At 48.9% G+C, this 19,575-nt stretch overlaps 2 protein-coding genes across 5 annotated transcripts in view; both read left to right on the forward strand.

The window, feature by feature from the left end:
• Nucleotides 1-1,709, forward strand: part of fam107b (family with sequence similarity 107 member B) — a 38,975-nt gene extending 37,266 nt beyond the window's left edge. For 2 of the 4 annotated variants that reach the window (XM_076992357.1, XM_076992360.1), the window contains 2 exons: nucleotides 429-585; nucleotides 668-1,708. In XM_076992357.1, the coding sequence (XP_076848472.1) occupies nucleotides 429-585; nucleotides 668-787 (277 nt within the window). In that variant the 3' untranslated portion in view covers nucleotides 788-1,708. Of the gene's footprint in view, nucleotides 1-428; nucleotides 586-667 lie in introns of all 4 variants that reach the window. The other 2 variants (XM_076992362.1, XM_076992361.1) reach the window with 2 other exon arrangements.
• Nucleotides 1,710-3,153: 1,444 nt separating this feature from the next.
• Nucleotides 3,154-19,437, forward strand: nup205 (nucleoporin 205). The gene is made up of 42 exons (XM_076992363.1): nucleotides 3,154-3,294; nucleotides 4,770-4,912; nucleotides 5,206-5,377; nucleotides 5,536-5,680; nucleotides 5,839-5,998; nucleotides 6,193-6,421; nucleotides 6,615-6,779; nucleotides 7,523-7,698; nucleotides 7,781-7,897; nucleotides 8,005-8,142; nucleotides 8,258-8,408; nucleotides 8,779-8,987; nucleotides 10,010-10,192; nucleotides 10,363-10,413; nucleotides 11,248-11,457; nucleotides 11,538-11,775; nucleotides 11,937-12,126; nucleotides 12,563-12,683; nucleotides 12,797-12,878; nucleotides 13,048-13,212; nucleotides 13,310-13,434; nucleotides 13,528-13,642; nucleotides 13,731-13,880; nucleotides 13,994-14,065; nucleotides 14,161-14,318; nucleotides 14,442-14,522; nucleotides 14,674-14,865; nucleotides 14,948-15,155; nucleotides 15,321-15,419; nucleotides 15,527-15,672; nucleotides 15,858-16,049; nucleotides 16,270-16,391; nucleotides 16,666-16,804; nucleotides 16,893-17,019; nucleotides 17,117-17,187; nucleotides 17,299-17,430; nucleotides 17,523-17,628; nucleotides 17,724-17,884; nucleotides 18,168-18,297; nucleotides 18,544-18,648; nucleotides 18,738-18,793; nucleotides 18,893-19,437. Exons 1-42 carry the CDS (start codon nucleotides 3,267-3,269, stop codon nucleotides 19,043-19,045), a joined length of 5,913 nt encoding a protein of 1,970 aa, XP_076848478.1. The 5' UTR covers nucleotides 3,154-3,266; the 3' UTR covers nucleotides 19,046-19,437.
• Nucleotides 19,438-19,575: the final 138 nt, after the last annotated feature.

Consider the following 19,575-nt stretch of genomic DNA (forward strand, 5'->3'; position numbering starts at 1 on the left):
GGTCTATGAAACAGATCGTTAAGCTGTTTGCTCACCAAACGGCGCCGTAAACTTTGAACACGACTGCTTCTTCATTGGTGTGCAGATTGTACTCTTTCCTTCCCCAACATACAGGGAGGGAAAAAACCTTATAAAGAAAGAAAGCCTTTATAAAAGGGTCATTCTCAGCATTGCATGAGTCTGTTCCCTGATCTAAATCGCATGATATTGCTGGGACAGGGTTACCATGGTGATGCACAGAGGATTGCATCTGTGTTTATGACTTGACGGAAGTCTCTCATTCATTCTGTCACACACACATTACCCAGTATAGGATTGTTTCCATGACTCTTTGAACAGCAGTGAATTTTATTGCGTTGTGTAGCGCAGCGTGCTCCAAGGATGTTTCACAGCTGACGTCTTTTTTATGTCTTGTTTCTGGCCCATAGAGGACTGTCTCCGCAGAACAAACCGGAGCTCCAGAAAGTGATGGAGAAGAGGAAGAGGGAGCAGGTGCTGAAGGCTCAGAAGGAAGAGCAGGAAGCCCACAAGAAGCGATCAGACCTGGAGATTGAGCTCCTAAAGCGGCAGCAAAAACTCGAACAGGTACGGACAAACACGCACGCATGGAATATAGTGTGAAACGCAGCAAACATGTGGACTGACTGTATTTTTCTTTGTCTTTTAGCTGGAGCTTGAGCAGCATAAGATTGAAGAGGAGCAGGAAAACACCCCTGAATTTATTAAAATGAAAAGCAATCTAAGAAGAACCGCACTGGAAGTGGATGAGCAGGAGCGTACCACCTAGACACCTTGTGGGGGCTTTTGAAGGCGTTCATGGCACATGACTACATGGCACCTGGTCTGCAGTTTGTAGACATCGTCTGGTGTTCCTACTCCCTGCGCTCCTGTGAAACAAGTGACTATGAATGGTTCCTATTGCTTGCTTACATGACCAGTATTCATTTCAACCTTTTCCCTGAACATCGACAACCAATGAAGGGATTTGCACTCACAGACACGAAGGCCCAGCGTCTACGTTGCTGGATGGCTTTAGTGAACTTGCATGGCAGGACAGAGCTTACAGAGAACCTCCACCGAGCCTACATAGGGCCTACACAGAGTCTTTCCATGTGTTTGTCTTTGGTTTTTTTTTTTTTGGGGGGGGGGGGGGGGGGTGTTGGAATAACCACTTTTTTTTCATTCCTTTGAGAAATGGGACACTGGATGGACTCTTGTAAGCCAGAATAATGAGTTTTTATTTTGCCTTGGGACAGAGAGGAGATCTCATGAGGTCTCCGTGTTTTCCTTTTGGTTGATGATAAAAGAAGAAAAAATCATAATGAATCAAAGTTTGGGTGTATAATATACAGAACTTGCTTTTGGTTTGGTTTATTTGTGTCCTGCCTTTGACCTACATCTCTTTTAAGCAATAATAGATCTAGTTTGGTGTGTTTATGAATATTTTTGTGTGTATTGTTATTGTTTTTTATGGATAAGATCCTAATAAAAACGTTTTAGTTACATGTGTTCTAGAATGCAACAGGAAGGCACTCTGTTCTCGTACCAGAATAGTAGTTGTTCAGAGCAATCAGGAAGCTGTAGAAAACCACGCCTGTTTGTTAGTTCAGTGTTTGGTTTTATGTATACTAACCACTCATATTCCCTTTAAATTGGAAACCCTCTTTTAATAAATATTATTTTGTCATGTTGAAATTTGTTTGTCATCACTCAGTGGTCAAAATGTTCCTTTAGGGGGCAGTGTTTTATCATTTGTTGATTTCCTGTGAAAATAAAGACCAAAGGCACAAGTTTATGTACCAGATTTGATACACAAGATGATTTAAGGTACTTTACAAATAAGGTTTGAGGCTATGGATTTTAATGAAATACCTAACCAAAATCACAATAAGTAAACAATACAGATAAGCCTGGAATATTGTAAACTTTTATTATTTATGTAAACACTGAAACCATTTTTGTGTCCATGAATTGCCATATTGACAAGTCACATAAGAGTTCCAAAATTACAGTTACTATTCTAAACAAATATTTAAAGCAGGATTTGTGTTGCAAAAAAAAAAAGTCTGTAGCTATTCTGTTGTACAACTTGGTTGTGTCTCTGATTCATGTTAATGTGAAACTGCATGATTTGTAGGTACCTCATTGAGGAGGTCAAAGCTGAACATACATGTTTATATGTTTTACTTTTATATCTAAAGATAACCTATACCTAAGATCTCAACACTATTTCAGTATATATGTCAAGCTCTATATTCTTATGAACATAGAGAATGAAGATGTCTTCATGTGAAAACAATAACAGAAGAAACTTGGACACTTTTACAGAATATTTAATTCAGCTTTGTCAGCTGAAAGCAGACTTGAATGAAAGCATTGCGTGTGTTTTAATCCTGTTGCTCTGTAAATTAGATCATACCCAGGCCTGCAACTAGGATGTGTAGTTGTGTTAAGAAATTTCCTTCAGCATAATATACTGAAGACACATAGAAAGAAAAACTGAAAAGCACTTCAGTTTCTTCACTGGGTGAACCGGATGAATTACATTATCATAAGGTACGTTTCCTGAAGGCAAGTTACACTTAAGCAATGTGTCTCAAATGAAGATGATACAGTCTTTGGTTTCAGATTAAATGAGCTTCATGCCCTGTATTTTAAGCAGAGGTGGACATTCCAGATTCAAAAAGTAAAAGTACTCATCAAGATTTTGATCAGGCTTGCTGGATTGTGTTGATTCCACTAATTTTACCTGCTAGAAAATCTAGCAAGCTTGAGTAAAATCCTGAGAAGTTTTACTTTCTGAACCTGGAATGTCCACCTCTGATTTTAAACTTCTTGTTAATGCACTTTAAAGGTATACTTCCATGTTTTTAATATCAATTTCATTATATCAGATCCATTATTATTATTTAACAACAACAATAATGGTCATTATTATTAGTATAAAAAAAGTGACCCACATCATGTGGCTACTGTGTCACTGCTTAGTGACCCTGTGGAATGAAGTGTACTTCATTCATCGTTGGCCTAAATGTGTTTATTTGTGAATCGCCTGAGAGAAAATAATAAGAGCGCCAATCAAATTTTGTCATGTGTTATTGGGAATTTGAATGTTGAGCATTTCAAATAGTATAAACTTATAGAAAACAATACGATAAACTGCTTATCACATGAGAAAACGAAAGTGTATATATATGTTTTTTTATTTTTATTTTACTCTGGCATTAATTATGGCCGACTAGCGCTGGCTCGCCTGCAAATAAGACATGGCTGCGCAGATGGCGGTAAATTCAGGTACAAAACCATTCTGTAATTTTAAAACATGTTACAGCATTTTGCGTATTTTTAACAGCCTTATTTTAATCTCAAAGTGTTGCTTAGTGTATTTCACGAGGTACAGATATGAAGCGATATTTACATGAACATAAATGCTGCTCAGTTTTAGCCTCGCTGTAGTACCCAACGTTAGCTGCCTCCTCCAGCTTGTGGTAGCTGCGCGTTAGCATTAGCGTTAGCATTAGCATCACCTAGCTTAGCTTCTCGGCTAGCGGTATTGACAAAGTTTTTGTTTACTATATTTTTGTAGATGTTTGGTCACTGTCTATAGGCGATACAGCCCACTGGCATCTGATGTGTTACGCGTGATTGTAGTGGACCAGGCCCCATAAAAGACTCGCTAGCTGGGCTACAAGGCGACAGCTAATTCCATGTCTGCTAGCTTACACTCCTGCCGGCTAGCAAGACAAGTTGTGCCAAAGTTGTGCCTTCTGTATCCAAGTAAAATAAGAGAAAACATTTTCCTCCAAAAACAACTACTTTGAACGGTTGAAATTATTGGAACTGTTCGAATATTTTGTACACATGGACTTTTAAATAAATTATAGTTAATGGGGTGATATAAATAATCTAGGTTAGTCTCTCAAATTCTCTCTAAGCAGAGAATTTCTAGAGAGTAAAATTGCTACTCGTTATCATACTTTACAAACAGTGTTACAAATGATTTGCCTCTATAATATTCAATACAGAATGGCAAACAGTTTCGTTGGTAAAAATGTAGAACATTTGAACAGTGAAATATTGTTTGGGGACCTGTTGCCATTTATATGAAACTAATTTAATTCCTGCCTTGCTCTGTGCTGTTTTCTGTTGGGATGGGCTTTGTTAAATGAGACCTTTCATAAACATGTTGATGGTTAATAATCTACCATGTCTTCATAGTGGCCGGATTATGCATATTAACATGTTTTATACAGTTGCCTGTACAGACTTTGTACTAGGTTACTGTTTTGAACAGTTTTTTACAAATAATCGTAAACGCTAAAACGATCATTGCTTTTTCTTCCTGAAGATGTTGCCTGCCAGTTTACACAAACAACCCACTGCAGTGCTTCTAATATGCATAAATTACATTTGCGATAGCAGGTCCAGCATCACCAGCAAGGAGCTGCCATTGTAAATGTAGCCTAATTTATACGTATTGACAGCACGGCAGCAGGTCACTTGTAATTCTCTCACACACAGAGCACATAAAAAAACAAGAACTAAATTAAGGAAAAGTGAAATTGATGTACCATGTATTTCTATATATATAAATGATTTTCTATCTTATAGTGGGGGGGGGGGGTGGTTGAAAAGTTCATTAAACAGTGTAACAATAGACGGCAGCGTTTCTGTGTTACTGGTGGCAATGATAGAGCAGGTAGAGTCTGGGATTTCCCCCAGAGAGCATGTGAACTATATTAATGAATATATTCTTTATTTATTTGAAGGAGCCAGTCTGTGGGGTCCCCTAAAGGAGCTGTGGGAGACCGTGGAGGGGGCGATATGGAGGAGACAGCCGGAGAGTGTGCATCTTTTGGATTTGCAGTTGAAAAAACACAAGCCTTATTTTCTGTCTCTGTTCAAAAACCCAGTAAGTACAACACTGAAGATCCCTGGCTGTTTTAGGCTGGTGAATTTTGTGCTAAGCTTTGAGTAGTCCGTGCAAAGCTGCTCTCTGCTTCATCGTGGATGTTTAACGACTATATTTTGTGTCTATATTTTGTGTATAAATGGAATATATTTAACCCTTTAAAAGTAATGTCTGTTGAACTTTATGTGGAAGCTTGTTGGTATAGTGAATGTCTTATCTGTGTCATTTTAGAGAAGTGTGTAATGCGCTAGTTTTGGCATTTGAACTTATGAGTCTTTGTTTGCTGAAAACAGCCCAAGAGTACAGAGCAGAGGGAGAAGGTGCGCAAGGCCAGCACCGAGGGCATTTCTATCCAGGGCCAGCAGGGGGCGCGTCTCCTCCCTGAACAGCTACTCACGGAGGCCTTCATCCTCAGTGACCTTTTTGACCTTGGAGAGCTTGCGGCACTGGAACTGCTGCTTGCAGGTACCGCGGCACACTGGACGGTTCTGTTTGGTGCTGGATGTGTGCAGCAGTAGTAAATAAGTTAGACATGTGTGGCCTGTATCGTGCATCACTGATTCGTGTGTGTGTGTGTGTGTGTGTGTGTGTGTGTGTGTGTGTGTGTGTGTGTGTGGTTGAAGGAGAGCACCAGCAGCCTCACTTCCCTGGGCTGACCAGAGGCCTGGTGGCGATTTTGCTTTACTGGGATGGCAAACGCTGTGTTGCTAATTCCCTGCGCTCTCTCATCCAGTCCCGGCATGGCAAGACCTTCACGCTTGATCTTGGGTATGGAGCCTTTAAAAAAAAAAAACCCTATGGTAGCTGCCTGTCTGTGGTTTCGTGTGTTTCATGCCTCATTTGTGAACGTGTGAGGAGGTTTTAGAGACGTGTGCTGTACCCTGTGGTTAATGGGGTACTGCGCTCTTCCCCATTATTCCCTGCAGTGCGGATCTGGTTAATCTCACCACCCACTTCACAGACGAGCTGATGGCTCACGGTTTGACAAAGCAAATTTTGAGCCTTGTGTCAGACATCAGCGTCACGCGAGAGTTTGAGAGACTGCAGAAGGAGCGTGGTCTCGGAAATGAGAAACACAGGAAAGAGGTGAGGGTTAGGCACTCTTGTATTGTCAGATGTAAATCTGACCTTTGGGGTTTTCATTGGCTGTAGACCATAATCATCAACATTAGCAGAAATAAAAGCTTGGAATAGATCTTGGAATGAATCTATATACGAGTTTCACTTTTTGAATTGAACATAAATTAACTTGTCTGATCTAATTTATTTATCCTCTGCAGGTGTCTGATCTCATCAAAGAGTGCCGACAATCATTAGCTGAATGTCTGTTTTCATGGACGTGCCAGTCGCCACTTAACAAAGATGATACGCTTGCCCTGATTGGCCATCTGGAGACAGTAACAGCAGAAGCTGATGGCTCATTGGATAGCGTAAACCTTGCCTTGGTCATGGCATTGCTGTATTGCTTGGATATCAGTTTTCTGGAGCAGGGGACAGAGGACAGGGAAGGTATATGTTCATTATACTGAAACTGCTTTGAAATGAGGGATGTCTGCATTGCCCTTGATCTAGACGGACTCCTTGGTCTTTATATTCGTTGGAAGTGGATTATGCATGACTGCTGTCCTGTCAGTGAAGTCTGCTATAAGTGTGATATGTAATGACGGGTTTCTGAGCTCTTTGTGTGTGTGTGTGTGTCCAGACCTGCTCCAGGCGCTGCCCCTGCTCACAGAGAAGCAGTACGTGTCGGCGGTGCACTCGCGCCTGGTGGACGGTAACGTGTGGAAGCTTCCGGGCCTGCAGGCCGTGGTGCGGCTGGCCTGGGCTCTCTCGCTTCGGGCCCTCTCCCAGCTGCCACAGGGCGCAGGTACTGACCACTCACGCCACACAGTACCCTACAGGGTGCAGGTACTGACCACTCACACCACACAGTACCCTACAGGGCGCAGGTACTAATCACTCACGCCACACAGTACCCTACAGGGTGCAGGTACTAATCACTCACGCCACACAGTACCCTACAGGGTGCAGGTACTAATCACTCATGCCACACAGTACCCTACAGGGTGCAGGTACTGACCACTCACGCCACACAGTACCCTACAGGGTGCAGGTACTAATCACTCACGCCACACAGTACCCTACAGGGCGCAGGTACTAATCACTCACGCCACACTGTACCTTACAGGGCGCAGGTACTGACCACTCGCACCACACAGGGTGCAGGTACTGACCACTCACGCCACACTGTACCTTACAAGGTGCAGGTACTGACCACTCGCACCACACAGTACCCTACAGGGTGCAGGTACTAATCACTCATGCCACACAGTACCCTACAGGGCGCAGGTACTGACCACTCGCACCACACAGTACCCTACAGGGTGCAGGTACTAATCACTCATGCCATACAGTACCTTACAGGGCGCAGGTACTGACCACTCGCACCACACAGTACCCTACAGGGTGCAGGTACTGACCACGCACACTTCACAACAGCGGGCGGTGTTTATAATACTCAAGCTTGTGGGAGTCTGCGCTGTGTGGATATTGGTGTCTTGTGATGACTCTGTGCTGTTTCACTTGATTGTTCACATGTGTCTTCCTCAGCTCTGGTAGAGTTCACGGAGGCAGATGAGGCACTGGCTGACCAGGCCCTTCTGGGAGGGGTCTTCCTCTTCCTGACAGAGGGCATTCTGGGAAGTGAAGGCTTCCGCCAGGAGGAGTTCTATACTCGCCGCCTTCATGCCCTGATCACGGACTTCCTGGCTCTCATGCCCATGAAGGTGAGACCCTCTCGTGGAGGAGGCCCATGCCGTGTGTGTGTGTGTCAGGTGTAACGTCGTGTGTGTGTGTGTGTGTGTCCAGATGAAGCAGCTGCGTAACCGTGCAGACGAGGACGCTCGCCTGATCCACATGGCCCTGCAGATGGGTAGTGAGCCCCCACCCTCCCTGCGCAAGGACCTGGAGCACCTCATGATTCTGGTGGGGCTCTTCTTCCTGCCCCCGACCCCCTGTGTGAGGAAGCCGTGCTGCTCGGTTTGGGCTGATGTGTGTGTGTGTGTGTGTGTGTGTGTGCGCGCGCCTGGCAGATTGGGGAGTTCTACTGGAAAGACCCGTTTGGGCTGGAGCTCGCCCTCGACTTCTGGTGTCCATCGGAGTCTCTGCAGCACACGTCTCTGACTGGCTCCTTCCTGGGGGTGGCCCTGCAGAGGCCCCCTCACAAACAGGTGAGTGTGTGTGTGTGTGTGTGAGAGTGTGTAATGCTGAAATGTGTAACGTGTTTGTGGGTTTTACCTGTAGGACCTCACTACACAACATAACCGTGTGTGTGTGTGTGTCCAGGTGGTCCTCTCCAAGTTTGTGCGTCAGATGGGGGAGCTGTTGCCCGCGCCGCTCTACATCCCCTACCTGCGCATGCTGAAGGGCCTGGCCTGCAGCCCCCAGTCCTCACACTACTGCTTCAGTCTGCTCAAGAGCAACGGAGCTCCCCACGGTAACCACCAGGGCGGTGCCGGTGCCTTCACACCCCGGGGCACCACAGCTGCCACCGCACTAGACGTCTAGACCTGTTGGCGTCAACCCATCTTTTGATTGTATTTGCTTGGCAGTTGGTTCTGGTCCACATGTAATGACGACACTGGGCGTCTGCCGTCACTCTCCACATGGCCCAGTTACACCACACCTGCCATCCTGGACATTTTTGTAGCCGCTTTCCTCTGGTTACGAGAATCAAGCTCACGGTGGAGCTCCCAACGTTTCATTTAGGTTTAGAGTCACCACGTCGTGTAGCACTGCAACACTTCATCAGACGTGTGTGTGTGTGTGTGTGCGTGTGTGTGTGTGTGTGTGTGTGTGTGTTTCAGGAGAGAACTTGCAGGGCGGGGTATCCGGGAGCCCCGTGTCGTGGGAGCACTTGTTCCACTCCCTCATGCTGTACCACGAGAGCCTGAGGAAGGATGTTCCCAGCGCAGACTCCGCCCAGTACCGCCACCCACCAATCAGGGGCATCACCCCCAGAGAGATGGATGGCCTGACTGCCTTCCTACAGCTGCTCACCACTATCACTACCTGGGTAACACACACACACATACACACACACACATTCATAAACCCCATAGAAACGTCAGTGTCATCGATGTGCATGGGGATCACTAGCTCATCTGGTCTCATCCCACATTGGAGCTGCTGTAGCACAAATTGCTGACAAGCTTCATACTGGCGGCGATATAAAGGTCTAAGAACACACTGCACTGCAGCTTGTCTTGGGGGGGGGGGGGGGGGGGGGGTCTGGGTAGCTGCAGTCTGGTCAGAGTGCTCACAGTCACGCCTGTCCATTGCCACAGTGCCCTTATGTGGGCGTGTGAGCATCAGAACTAGACCAATGGGTCAGAGGTGGTCTGGTTTGATGGATCACGTACAAGTGTGAGTAACCTGGGAAGAGATGGCACCAGGATGCATTATGGGAAAAACACGAGTGGGTGGAGACTCTGCTCTGGGCTGCTGAGGAACCTTGGATCTGGCCTTCATGTGGATATTACTTCAACACATCCCACCTATGTAAACATTGCTGCAGGCCAGGTACACCTCTTCATGGTGATGGATCAAGAATGTCTGAGGAACACAATAAAGAGTTCAGGCTGTTGACTTGGTCTTCGATGATGGAATATCTGTGGGATGTGCTGGAAAAACATGTGTGATCCATGGACGCCCCACCTCACATCTCACAAGACGTAAGAGTTAGAGGACCCTGGTGCCAAACACCACAGACTCCTACACTGGTGGGCTTCCATGTTTCACTGAGCTGTTTTGGTAACATCAGGAGAGCCTACACAATATTAGGCAGGTGCTTTGGTGTGTGTATGAATATTTCATTGTGTGCGTGTGGAACATATGCACACACACGCAAAAATACACGTTCCTGCACACACACACACACACACCTTTTGTTTATTTTTAGCTTTGTTCAGTAGTGAATGCACTCAAGGCATAACAATTGATTTTGCAGTCAATGGACACTTGTGTAAGTTTTGTTCATGCTTGTGACCGTGCGTGCGTGTGTGTGTGTGTGTGTGTGTGTGTGTGTGTGTGTGTTAGAGTGAGACGGCACGCCTGGCGCTGTGTGAGCATCCCCAGTGGACTCCTGTGGTGGTGATGCTGGGCCTGCTACAGTGCAGTGTTCCCCCGGTGCTGAAGGCCCACCTGCTGCACGCCCTCGCTGCCTTCGCCAAGTCCCCCGAGATCGCCGCCTCCCTCTGGCAGTCCCTGGAGTACGCACAGGTGGGGGCTCACGCAGGGTGGGGGCTCACGCAGGGTGGGGGCTCACGTGGACAGGGGGCTCATGTAGCTTGAGACTTCACAGAGGTGCAGTAAGGTGATCGTATTGGAACATGTGCTGATGGTCAGTTGCATGTGAGTGATTGTGCTTTCAAATGTCTTCGTCCTCGTAGGTCCTCCAGACAGTGAAAGCTCCAGGACAGAGACAGGCAGGAGGCATAGAGGTGAGATACCCACCCCTCCTTATGTGTGTGTACATGTTCATGTGTACAGATGAATAGACATTGTTTTGACTGGGTATGTGTGCTTTGATATAAAAAAGCTCTGAACACTTAAGCTACTGATCTAAATTATTCCCAATATCACTCTGACTTCACCCTTATAAACTATTCCCTATAAACTAGAAATGTATCACTGTGGTAAAGAAAAGGGAGTGTTTAATATAGGGTGGTAATACAGCTTCATATTGTGATTGCAGTATGCACTATAGTACCATATATTATGTTGTGTTTGTACAAGAGGTTCACAGTATTGTGGTTAAAGATTGGTTCTTCTGAGCAGAATGACTCCAGCGTCGTGGCTGGTCTGAATGCTGAGGATCAGATCAGGTCATAGTTCCCTCAGGTTCCTCTGAGCTTGGGCAGGACAGTAAATCACGAGAACCCTTTAGTCCGCTTTCACTTCAGTGTCTTCCCTCTGTGGGAAAACAAATTATAAGCTCATTAGTTGCATAGAATGCTACAGTATTGGTGCACTTTGTGTGTTTATAGCTGCAGTTAATAAATGTTATTCATAAAGTCTCTGTAATGCCTTGTTCATTCTTGTATAATGAGACCCTAACAGCCCTGGAGAATATGATAATGATGAGGATGATGGGTTTTATCACAAAGCACTCACCTGCAGTATCTTGAGAATTCATTAAGTACAAGTTTAATGTAACTAATCTTTCATGTTAGTTGGCTCACTCAGAAACATTCCTCTTGGCTTGCTAATAGTGACACATGTTTACAAGTGTAAAGCTGGATTAGTGATAATTACTGTAATCGTTTCCCTTGCAGATGGAGCTGAATGAGATCGAGTCGAGCTGTGAGGAGTATCCCCTGACACGGGCGTTCTGTCAGCTGATAAGCACCCTGGTGGAGACTTCACTTCCTGTTAATCTGGGGGCCGGGCTGCGTGCGCCTGGTTTCGATCCGTACCTGGCCTTCCTGCGAGACGCCGTCTTCCTGCCCTTCCCAACAAGGGCCTACCGGCGGCCGGCCGAGAAGGTACCCGTGTCCCTGGACCACGCCAAGTTCCGCCTCTCCACCTAACCCCTAACCCCTAACGGTGGCTGGTCTCCCCACAGTGGGAGGTGGCGGAGGCCGTGTTGGAGGTGTTCCACAAGCTGCTGCGTGGGTACGAGCCCCAGCCGGCGGACTTCCTGCTGGAGACGGTGGAGCTGCAAGGCGAGCAGGTTCCGGCCCATAAGCCCCCGGGACACAGCCTGATGTACCACCTGCTGAACGACTCCCCAACGCTGTCGCTGTGCCTCAGTCTTCTGGAGGAGGGCGTCCGTCAGCTGGACACATACGCTCCCTTCCCCGGTTAGTGGGGGGCCCCTCACACGCACACTCCTCTCCGTGGTCTTACTCTGTGGTCTCGCTACGCCTCACCGACCCGTGAAAACGCTCGGGGCATAAGGCTAAAGATGTTGGCGGTGGTGGTGGTGATTTTAGTCATGTCGCGGGTGGTGCTGGTGGTGTAGGTAAGAAGCAGCTGGAGTCGGCAGTGCTGCACTGTCTGGGCCTTCTGGACCTGGCCCTGCAGAAGGAGGTGGTGTTCATGGAGCTGCTGAGGGAGAGCCCCGCCTCCCTGCTGGTGTCCCCGCTAGAGCAGCTCCTGCAGGGGGTGAGCGCACAGACCCGACGGGCCGACCACATCATCAACATCGGGAGGTGCGGTTCGCACGCACGCACGCACGTACTGTCCCATTTAAAAGTGTTTTCACAGAATTAGAACAGAATAAAGGATCAGGTGTCGACAATAAAGAAATATTCTGAAGATAAGTAATTTTGGTTTCATTTAGCACAGCATTGTTATTAAAGCTGGGCCAAAGTAAAATAATAATGATAATTTCATAATTTCATCTGTTTTCAAATCTATCATATGAAGGTTTATGCTCTTCTGGGAAGATTTCATAAACTCATAGTACAGTATTTTCTTCATATTATGCAGTTATATTACCAGGCTGTGGATTTCAAAACTCTTAATATCTTACATTAACATCTTATTTCCTTACAGTGAAGAAATACAATGCATATACAAAGCAGTTTTCAACCATTTTGGGGTTTACCAGACCATGCATGCCAACTGCCCTTTTGTCCACTGTAGGTACCTGTACCACAGCAGTTCCAACCCAGAGGCAGCATTCCTGAGCGCCAAGATCCTACGTCACATGGCCCGCTACCCCAACATCCAGTCTAGACTGGTGGGAGACTTCACCCATGACCCGGTGAGATGTCTCCTATGTGCTCTGTGGTCTTGTGTGGATGGCGCACAGACTCTAGTGTGTGTTGAGGTGGGTCGGGTGTGTGCTAAACCCCCGGGCTGTTGTGGTCCAAGCAGGCGGTGAGTGACCGCTTGCTGGCTGGCTTCGTGGAGTGTCTGGATAACGAGGAGGCCCAGGAGGAGGGAGAGAAAACAGACGGTCAGTGATGCCTCACTCATTCATCTATTCGTTCATGCAGCTTGTAAATTTGTGTGATCCAGTTCAGGCTTGCAGGGGCGGAGGCCAGAGAGAGCCCTCTTAAAGGAGAACGCTGGATCAGCCACTGTATCTCCTTAATGAATGTCCCCGTAATATTTGTTCCATACAGACTCTGACCCCGAGAAGCGTGTGGCTCGAATCCGGCACGAGACGCAGATCCACATTCTCAACCTGCTGATCACCTCCCTGGAACTGAAGGGGCCCAACCTGGCCCTCTACCTGCTGGGCTACGAGGTGAAGAAACCCGTGTCCTCCACCAACCTACAGGACCCAGGTGAGCACGTCCACTGAACCGCAGGTCCGTTCTCCATTGTTAGTGCCTGATGACTAATGAGTGGTGATCTGAGGAGAGGAGTTTGTGTTTGTGGTAGGGGTCCTGGGCTGTCCACGAAGTTGCCTGCATGCAATTCTGAGTCTGCTTCAGAGAGGGAGTGAGAGACGCACCGGCCCCATCCTCACACAGCAGGCTCCACACCTGGCTCAACTGTGCTATCAGGTACACACACACACACACACACACACATTAACATGGTGTTTCACTTGTGCTCATATGTGTATCACTAACTTTGGTGAATCTGCACCCTTTCAGGTGATCTATCAGCTGTGTGTGTGCTCCGACACCTCAGGGCCCACCATGCGCTATCTGAGGACCAGCCAGGACTTCCTCTTCTCTCACCTGAAGCACTTACCTTTCATCGTTACAGGTTGGCTCCTTCTGTCAGTCACCTGTCAGTAACCCCGCCCCTAAACACCCCCACCCTGGTCCTCACCATTCTCCTGTTAACCTTGCAGGGAATGAGATCGCTGCTCTCAGCCAGATGTCCTGGCTCATGAAGACAGCAGCCATTGAGCTCCGAGTGACCTCACTGAACCGCCAGCGATCTCACACACAGAGACTCCTCAACCTCCTCCTGGATGACCAACCTCACATGCAGCATGCAGGTAACAAGTGCGCGCACACACATACACACACACACACACACACACACACACAGACTCCTCAACCTCGTCCTGGATAACCAACCACTGCTTCTGTTTCTCTGCTGATTCCCAAGACGGGGAGATGGGTATGGAGGATGAGAGCAGGTCCGTTAGTGGCTTCCTGCACTTCGACACGGTCTCTAAAGGTTGGTGAAGACCCTCAGCCTGCAGCACCTCCAGACAGCCTCCCCGCTGTAGTTCTGGGCTTCCTCACGTAACTTTGGCCTGGTGCTGTGTTCAGTGCGCAGGAAGTTGCTGAGTGTTCTCGATGCGATAGACTTCAGCCAGGAGGTTCCCGACAGTCTGCAGCTGGACTTCTTTGAGCGCGCTCAGATCGAGCAGGTCATCTCCAACTGTGAGCATGTCAACGAGCAAGGCCACGCCGTCTGCAACATCAAGGTCTGGGACACGCCCCCTGCTCTGGGTCACGCCCTCATCCCAGACACGCCTTCTCTGGCCTTCATTCGAACGCTCACTGTCATGTTTACATTTGAGTTTGAATTCCTTTGCTGTGCTTCACAGTTGCTGCACAGGGTGTTGGTGGCTGAGGTCAACGCCCTGCAGGGAATGGCTGCGATTGGCCAGCGCCCTCTGCTCATGGAGGTCAGAACCGTGTCTCTGCTACCCGCCCGCTCAACACCCATGTCGTTTAGTGCCGGAAGCTTTTCTCCCAGCGTCTCAACTGTCTCAACTCTGTCTCTCTCTCTCTGTCTCTCTGTCTCTCTCTCTCTCTCTCTCTGTGTGTGTGTGGCAGGAGGTGAACTCCATCCTGCAGCAGGTGGTGGAGCGTAACCAGGTGCGGCGGTGCCTCAGTGCCAAGCGACACGCCCTGCAGAGCTGGCGCAGCCTGGTGGAGACCATCCTGACCGCCTGCCCCGCGGAGCTCATGCCTGCCGACCAGAGACAGCTGATCATCAGAGACCTGCTCCTCGACCTGCACGACAAGGTCCCGCTCGCACCACGCCTGCTCCGCCCACGCCTGCTCCGCCCCCTGTTTGTCTCACGCCTCGCCGCTGTCCTTCTCTTAGGTTCTGGCAGAAGACGCTGCCGTCGAGCTGATGCCCATCGTCGCCGGGGCGGTGTTCACCTTGACGGCACACCTCAGCCAGTCGGTGCTGTCAGAGCAGCAGCAAGGGGCGGGGCTAGAGGGCGGAGCTTCGTCAGGCTTCGCCTCCATCGCCAACTCTGCCCTGCACCTAATTCTGCGGAAGCTCCTGAACTTTATTCTGTGCACAGGTGTGCATGCTGCCCTAACACCTGTTGGAACATTATGGGAGGTGGTCTCAGTCCGAGCGTGTCTGGACCGGTCCGAGCGTGTCTGGACCGGTCCGAGCGTGTCTGGACCGGTCCGAGCGTGTCTGGACCGGTCTGTAGGTGACTCTGGCTGTGAATCCATTGCAGGCGGCGGGTTCCAGCGACTGCGAGCTCACCTGTACGGCTCTCTTCTCTACTACCTGCAAATCGCTCAGAAACCCGAAGAGCCACACACACTGCGAACAGGTGAGTCGACTCTCGGCGCTGACCGACCGCACGTGGACACGAAATGAGGGGTGCAAAATTTGACGTCGTTGGTCTCTGTGCTTGTGCTGGATTGTGCGGACCTGCAGGTGCGTGCATGTGGGAGCGTCTCACTGCTCCCGAGGATGGCTTCTCCAAGCTGCAGAGGGAGAATCTGGCCATCATCGAGAGCTACGGCACCGCCCTGATGGAGGTGGTGTGCAGGGACGCCTGTGATGGCCACGAGATAGGCAGGGTAGGCAGGCAGCTTCACCGTACACCACCACCTCAATCTGGACTTGTGCCCATCCGGAGGCCGCATGCCTCTCCCCTCTGGTCTTCGCTTGGCCATTGGATTGTTCTCAGAACTACTGTAGTTCTGTTGTACTGTTGTGTTAAAGCCTCTTTACATCCGAGCCGTGCGGGCGGTATTGTGTGCAGATGTTGGCCCTGGCCGTGCTGGACCGCGTGCTGTTGATAGACAGACAGAGCCAGTGGCTGGTGTACCTGTGTAACAGCGGCTACCTGCGCGTGCTGGTGGAGAGCGTGAGTCAGGATGACTCCGCCCTTCAGACGTTGCTCCTCCCACAACCTCCACTTCTCAAACCCTTATACATCTACGAGTCCAAGATGGTGAGTTTCAGTCTGACTTGTTCAGATGACTTGTTCAGTGCACCCAGTGGGATAATCTGTGCTATTTGTGGTATATTCTTAAAGCAGTGTGTGTGTGTGTGTGTGTGTGTGTGTGTGTGTGTGTGTGTGTGTGTGTGTGTGTGTGTGTGTGTGTGTGTGTGTGTGTGTGTGTGTGTGTGTGTGTGTGTGTGTGTGTGTGTGTGTGTGTGTGTGTGTCCAGGCGTTACTGACGCGTGTGGCTAAGTCTCCACAGGGCGCTGTAGAACTGCTCTCCTGTGGTCTGGTCTCTCAGCTGGCCGAGTGCCAGGTCTTCCACATGCTGCCAGAGAACGACTCACTCAGGTAAGGCAGGGAGTGTGTGTGTGTGTGTGTGAGATAGATAGAGGCCTAAGGTTCAGGTACCCAGAGAAATATGGTATGGATAGATTTTTATTACTGTGGTGAAAAGCAATGTGTCCCTGTAGTTTTTTAAAAGCTTAATAAAAGGTCATCGTTATCAGTGACAGGGCAACTCAGGACAATGTCTTCATCTGAAGAAATCCTAGTAAATATGCAGTCTTCACCACTGTGTTTGTGTGCGTGTGTGTTTGTGTGTTATCCTCTTCCTCCCCGGTAGAGTGCTGGGTCAGAGGGACCCGTCAGGTTTCATCCCCAGCCCCCTGGAGCGATACAGACAGATCCTCCTACCTACACTCAGGTTACTGCAGGTCATCCTGACCTCCACTACCACTCACCACCAACAGGGGGCAGCACAGGTACACTCTTCTTTCCATCACATTCGTGTATGTGGACAGTGATGTCTAGCATATGAAGCCAACAATAATTGTGTGTGTGTGTGTGTAGGTGCTTCAGTGGCTGATCGTGCATTCCGACACCATCCAGTCGATCCTGCGTAGTCATGACGTGAGCATGGGGTCGTTACAGGAACTCTCTCTCCTCACAGCCATCATCAGCAAGGCTGCCGTCCCAGGTATCCACCACACACTCACATGTGTTTCAGTTCTTTCACACCTGAGTGGTGTCAGCGCTGATTGTGGGTGTGTACGCGTGTGTGTGTGTGATGTCAGGAGTTCTAGATCTAGGGCAGATCAACAGCGCCGCCCTGCTGGAATTCCAGGGACACATTGGCAGGTTCCAGGTATTGAACAGCAGTGATTCCTTAATGTGAAGGCTGGGATTAATTTCTCAGAGGAACCCAGAGCTGTTTATAAATCCACACACACACACACTCTGTTCTCTCTCCACTCAGCGGCAGTGTCTGTCTCTGCTTGTGCGTCTGGCCGGCACCGAGCGCGCTCGATACCTCAAGCAGATAGAGGAGAGTGTGTCCCCCGGTGACGCGGCGGAGAAGAGGGAGGAGATGGAGGTCGCCTTGCAACAGGTAGAACGCCAGCCGAGCCGCCCGCCCTCTGCTGTCCATCTGACGCAGCTGCGCGTGTTCTGGAGTTCAGCGTGTCTTCTCTGGGCCCTCAGATCTGTGCCAACGTGATGGAGTACTGCCAGAGTCTCCTCCTGCAGAGTTCCAGCCAGGCCCAGTTCACCGTGTGTCTCTTCAGCCCCTCCGCCACCGAGCCCACGGGTCAGTCTGCAGACTCCTCCACCTACACCACCCCTCCCTGACCCACCGCACTGTGCTCATTTGTGTGTGTGTGTGTCCTCCGCTGCGTGCCCCAGACGTGGCGGTCCCGTCCGTGTCTCGTGTGCCCAGCCTGGGTCTGGTCCTTCTCCTGCTCAAGAACACCACCGCATCCTTCTTCCAGTACCATGACACACACACCCAGAGTATGGCCAAGCTGGAGAGACTACAGCAGCTCGCTCCCGAGGAGCTCAGAGAGGTGCAGCACACACACACACACACACACCTCTCGCCGCACACACACCACACGGCTGCAGCACCCCTGAACATCACAGCCTCTCCAAATTCATTTTACTTCTTCATCAATGGAGTAACAAACAAGTGTCTATCTTGACACTGACTTCATCTTATTACTTACCAAGGGGTGTGAAATTCTATTAGAAGCTTCCTGCCAAAGAAAAACCCTTCAGTTCATAGAGAACGTGTGGAATTGAAGGACTGCGTGAATGTGCGTGAGTTTTCATTTGTGTGTGTGTGTGTAGCTGTGCCAGGGTCTGGTGTCTGGGACCGGGGGTGTGGAGAAGATCCCATCCGTGCAGAGAAGTGTGCTGGCTAAACGCCGTCTGATCCAGCTCATCAACAACCGTGCCAAGCTGCTGGCTCTCTGCTCCTGTATCCTCACACACACACAGCCCCAGCAGTATACATACCCACCACTTAAGTTCACATTTATTTTGAACTGGATGAGAATAAATCAGGCGAGCACACTCTGCATTGGGTTTGTGTGTGCGTTTTTTTAATTTTATTTTATTTATTTATTTATTTATTTTAAAGTCATTTTCCAAGTGCAATTGTATCATCATTGTATTTTGGCTTCTGGTGGGAAAACGCTGTTTTTCTTGACATCCCATTCCTAAGACATCGTTGAAACTTGCCTGTTTGCGATCTGGCGCCACCTGGAGTATTACCTCCTCTACTGCACCCCTAGTGATCCCAAAGAATCCCTGCTGCCAGAATACAGAGGTGAGTGTGCACCTGTTGTCATGTCAGACGCCAGTGTCTACATCTCCTAGACTCCTGCTCTAGATGCCCAACCACTTTCCTCTGTGCAGATGCCCGAGGGGTTGGGCTAGGCCTGTCCAGAGTCTCCCAGCAGGAACTGGAACAGGTACACACACTAGACCCGTCCCCCTCCCATGCAGGGCTTCTGTCAGCCAGAGTATGGTTTGAGTAGGCACTGAGAGTGTGTGTGTGTGTGTGTGCGCAGTTGCAGACAGATGTGGCGAGCAGTTTCACTGAGCCGTTCCAGCGGAAGCTTCTGGAAGTGGAGGCACTGTACACCAAGGCTCACTCTCACCACACCTTCATCCAGGCCCTGACCCGCAGGATCCGCGGGCTCGTACGCCACGCCAAGAACTAGACCCACACGCTTCTATATTCTATAGGATCAGCTATACTGGAGAGGGGCCACTTCAGGAGCCAATCACGGTCTTACACAACTGGGTCTTCTATGGAGAAGACGCCTAACCCTGAATCAGACATCTGTCTAAACTTATATACCATGTTTGTAACTGCTTTGTTTACAGAATCCTGTCATGAAAATTTTCCATGTTAATATGTTTTCTTTAGGTATTATTTTCTAAGGAAGTGAATAAAATTACATTGACAAACTTGTTTTTCTGGCCTTGTTTAGTTCTGGGCCACTGAGCGTGTTGGTTACCCGCATGGAAGGTGTCACATGGTCCAGAACGAAAATACCAACCAACAAAGTTCCATTTTCCTTTAGGTACATTGGAGGAAACATACCTGAGCCACATTTTACATAACGATGAAGATAAAACTAAGAGCAGATGGCCTGTAGCCCAGGCTGGGGGTGGTCTGTCAGCCCAGTGTCATAGCCGCTTGCTGTGGGCTCACGCCCACATTAGAAGTTTGTCTTAGTACAGAATG

This window comes from Brachyhypopomus gauderio, chromosome 2, assembly GCF_052324685.1.
Source record: "Brachyhypopomus gauderio isolate BG-103 chromosome 2, BGAUD_0.2, whole genome shotgun sequence".
In the NCBI taxonomy this organism is placed as follows: domain Eukaryota; kingdom Metazoa; phylum Chordata; class Actinopteri; order Gymnotiformes; family Hypopomidae; genus Brachyhypopomus; species Brachyhypopomus gauderio.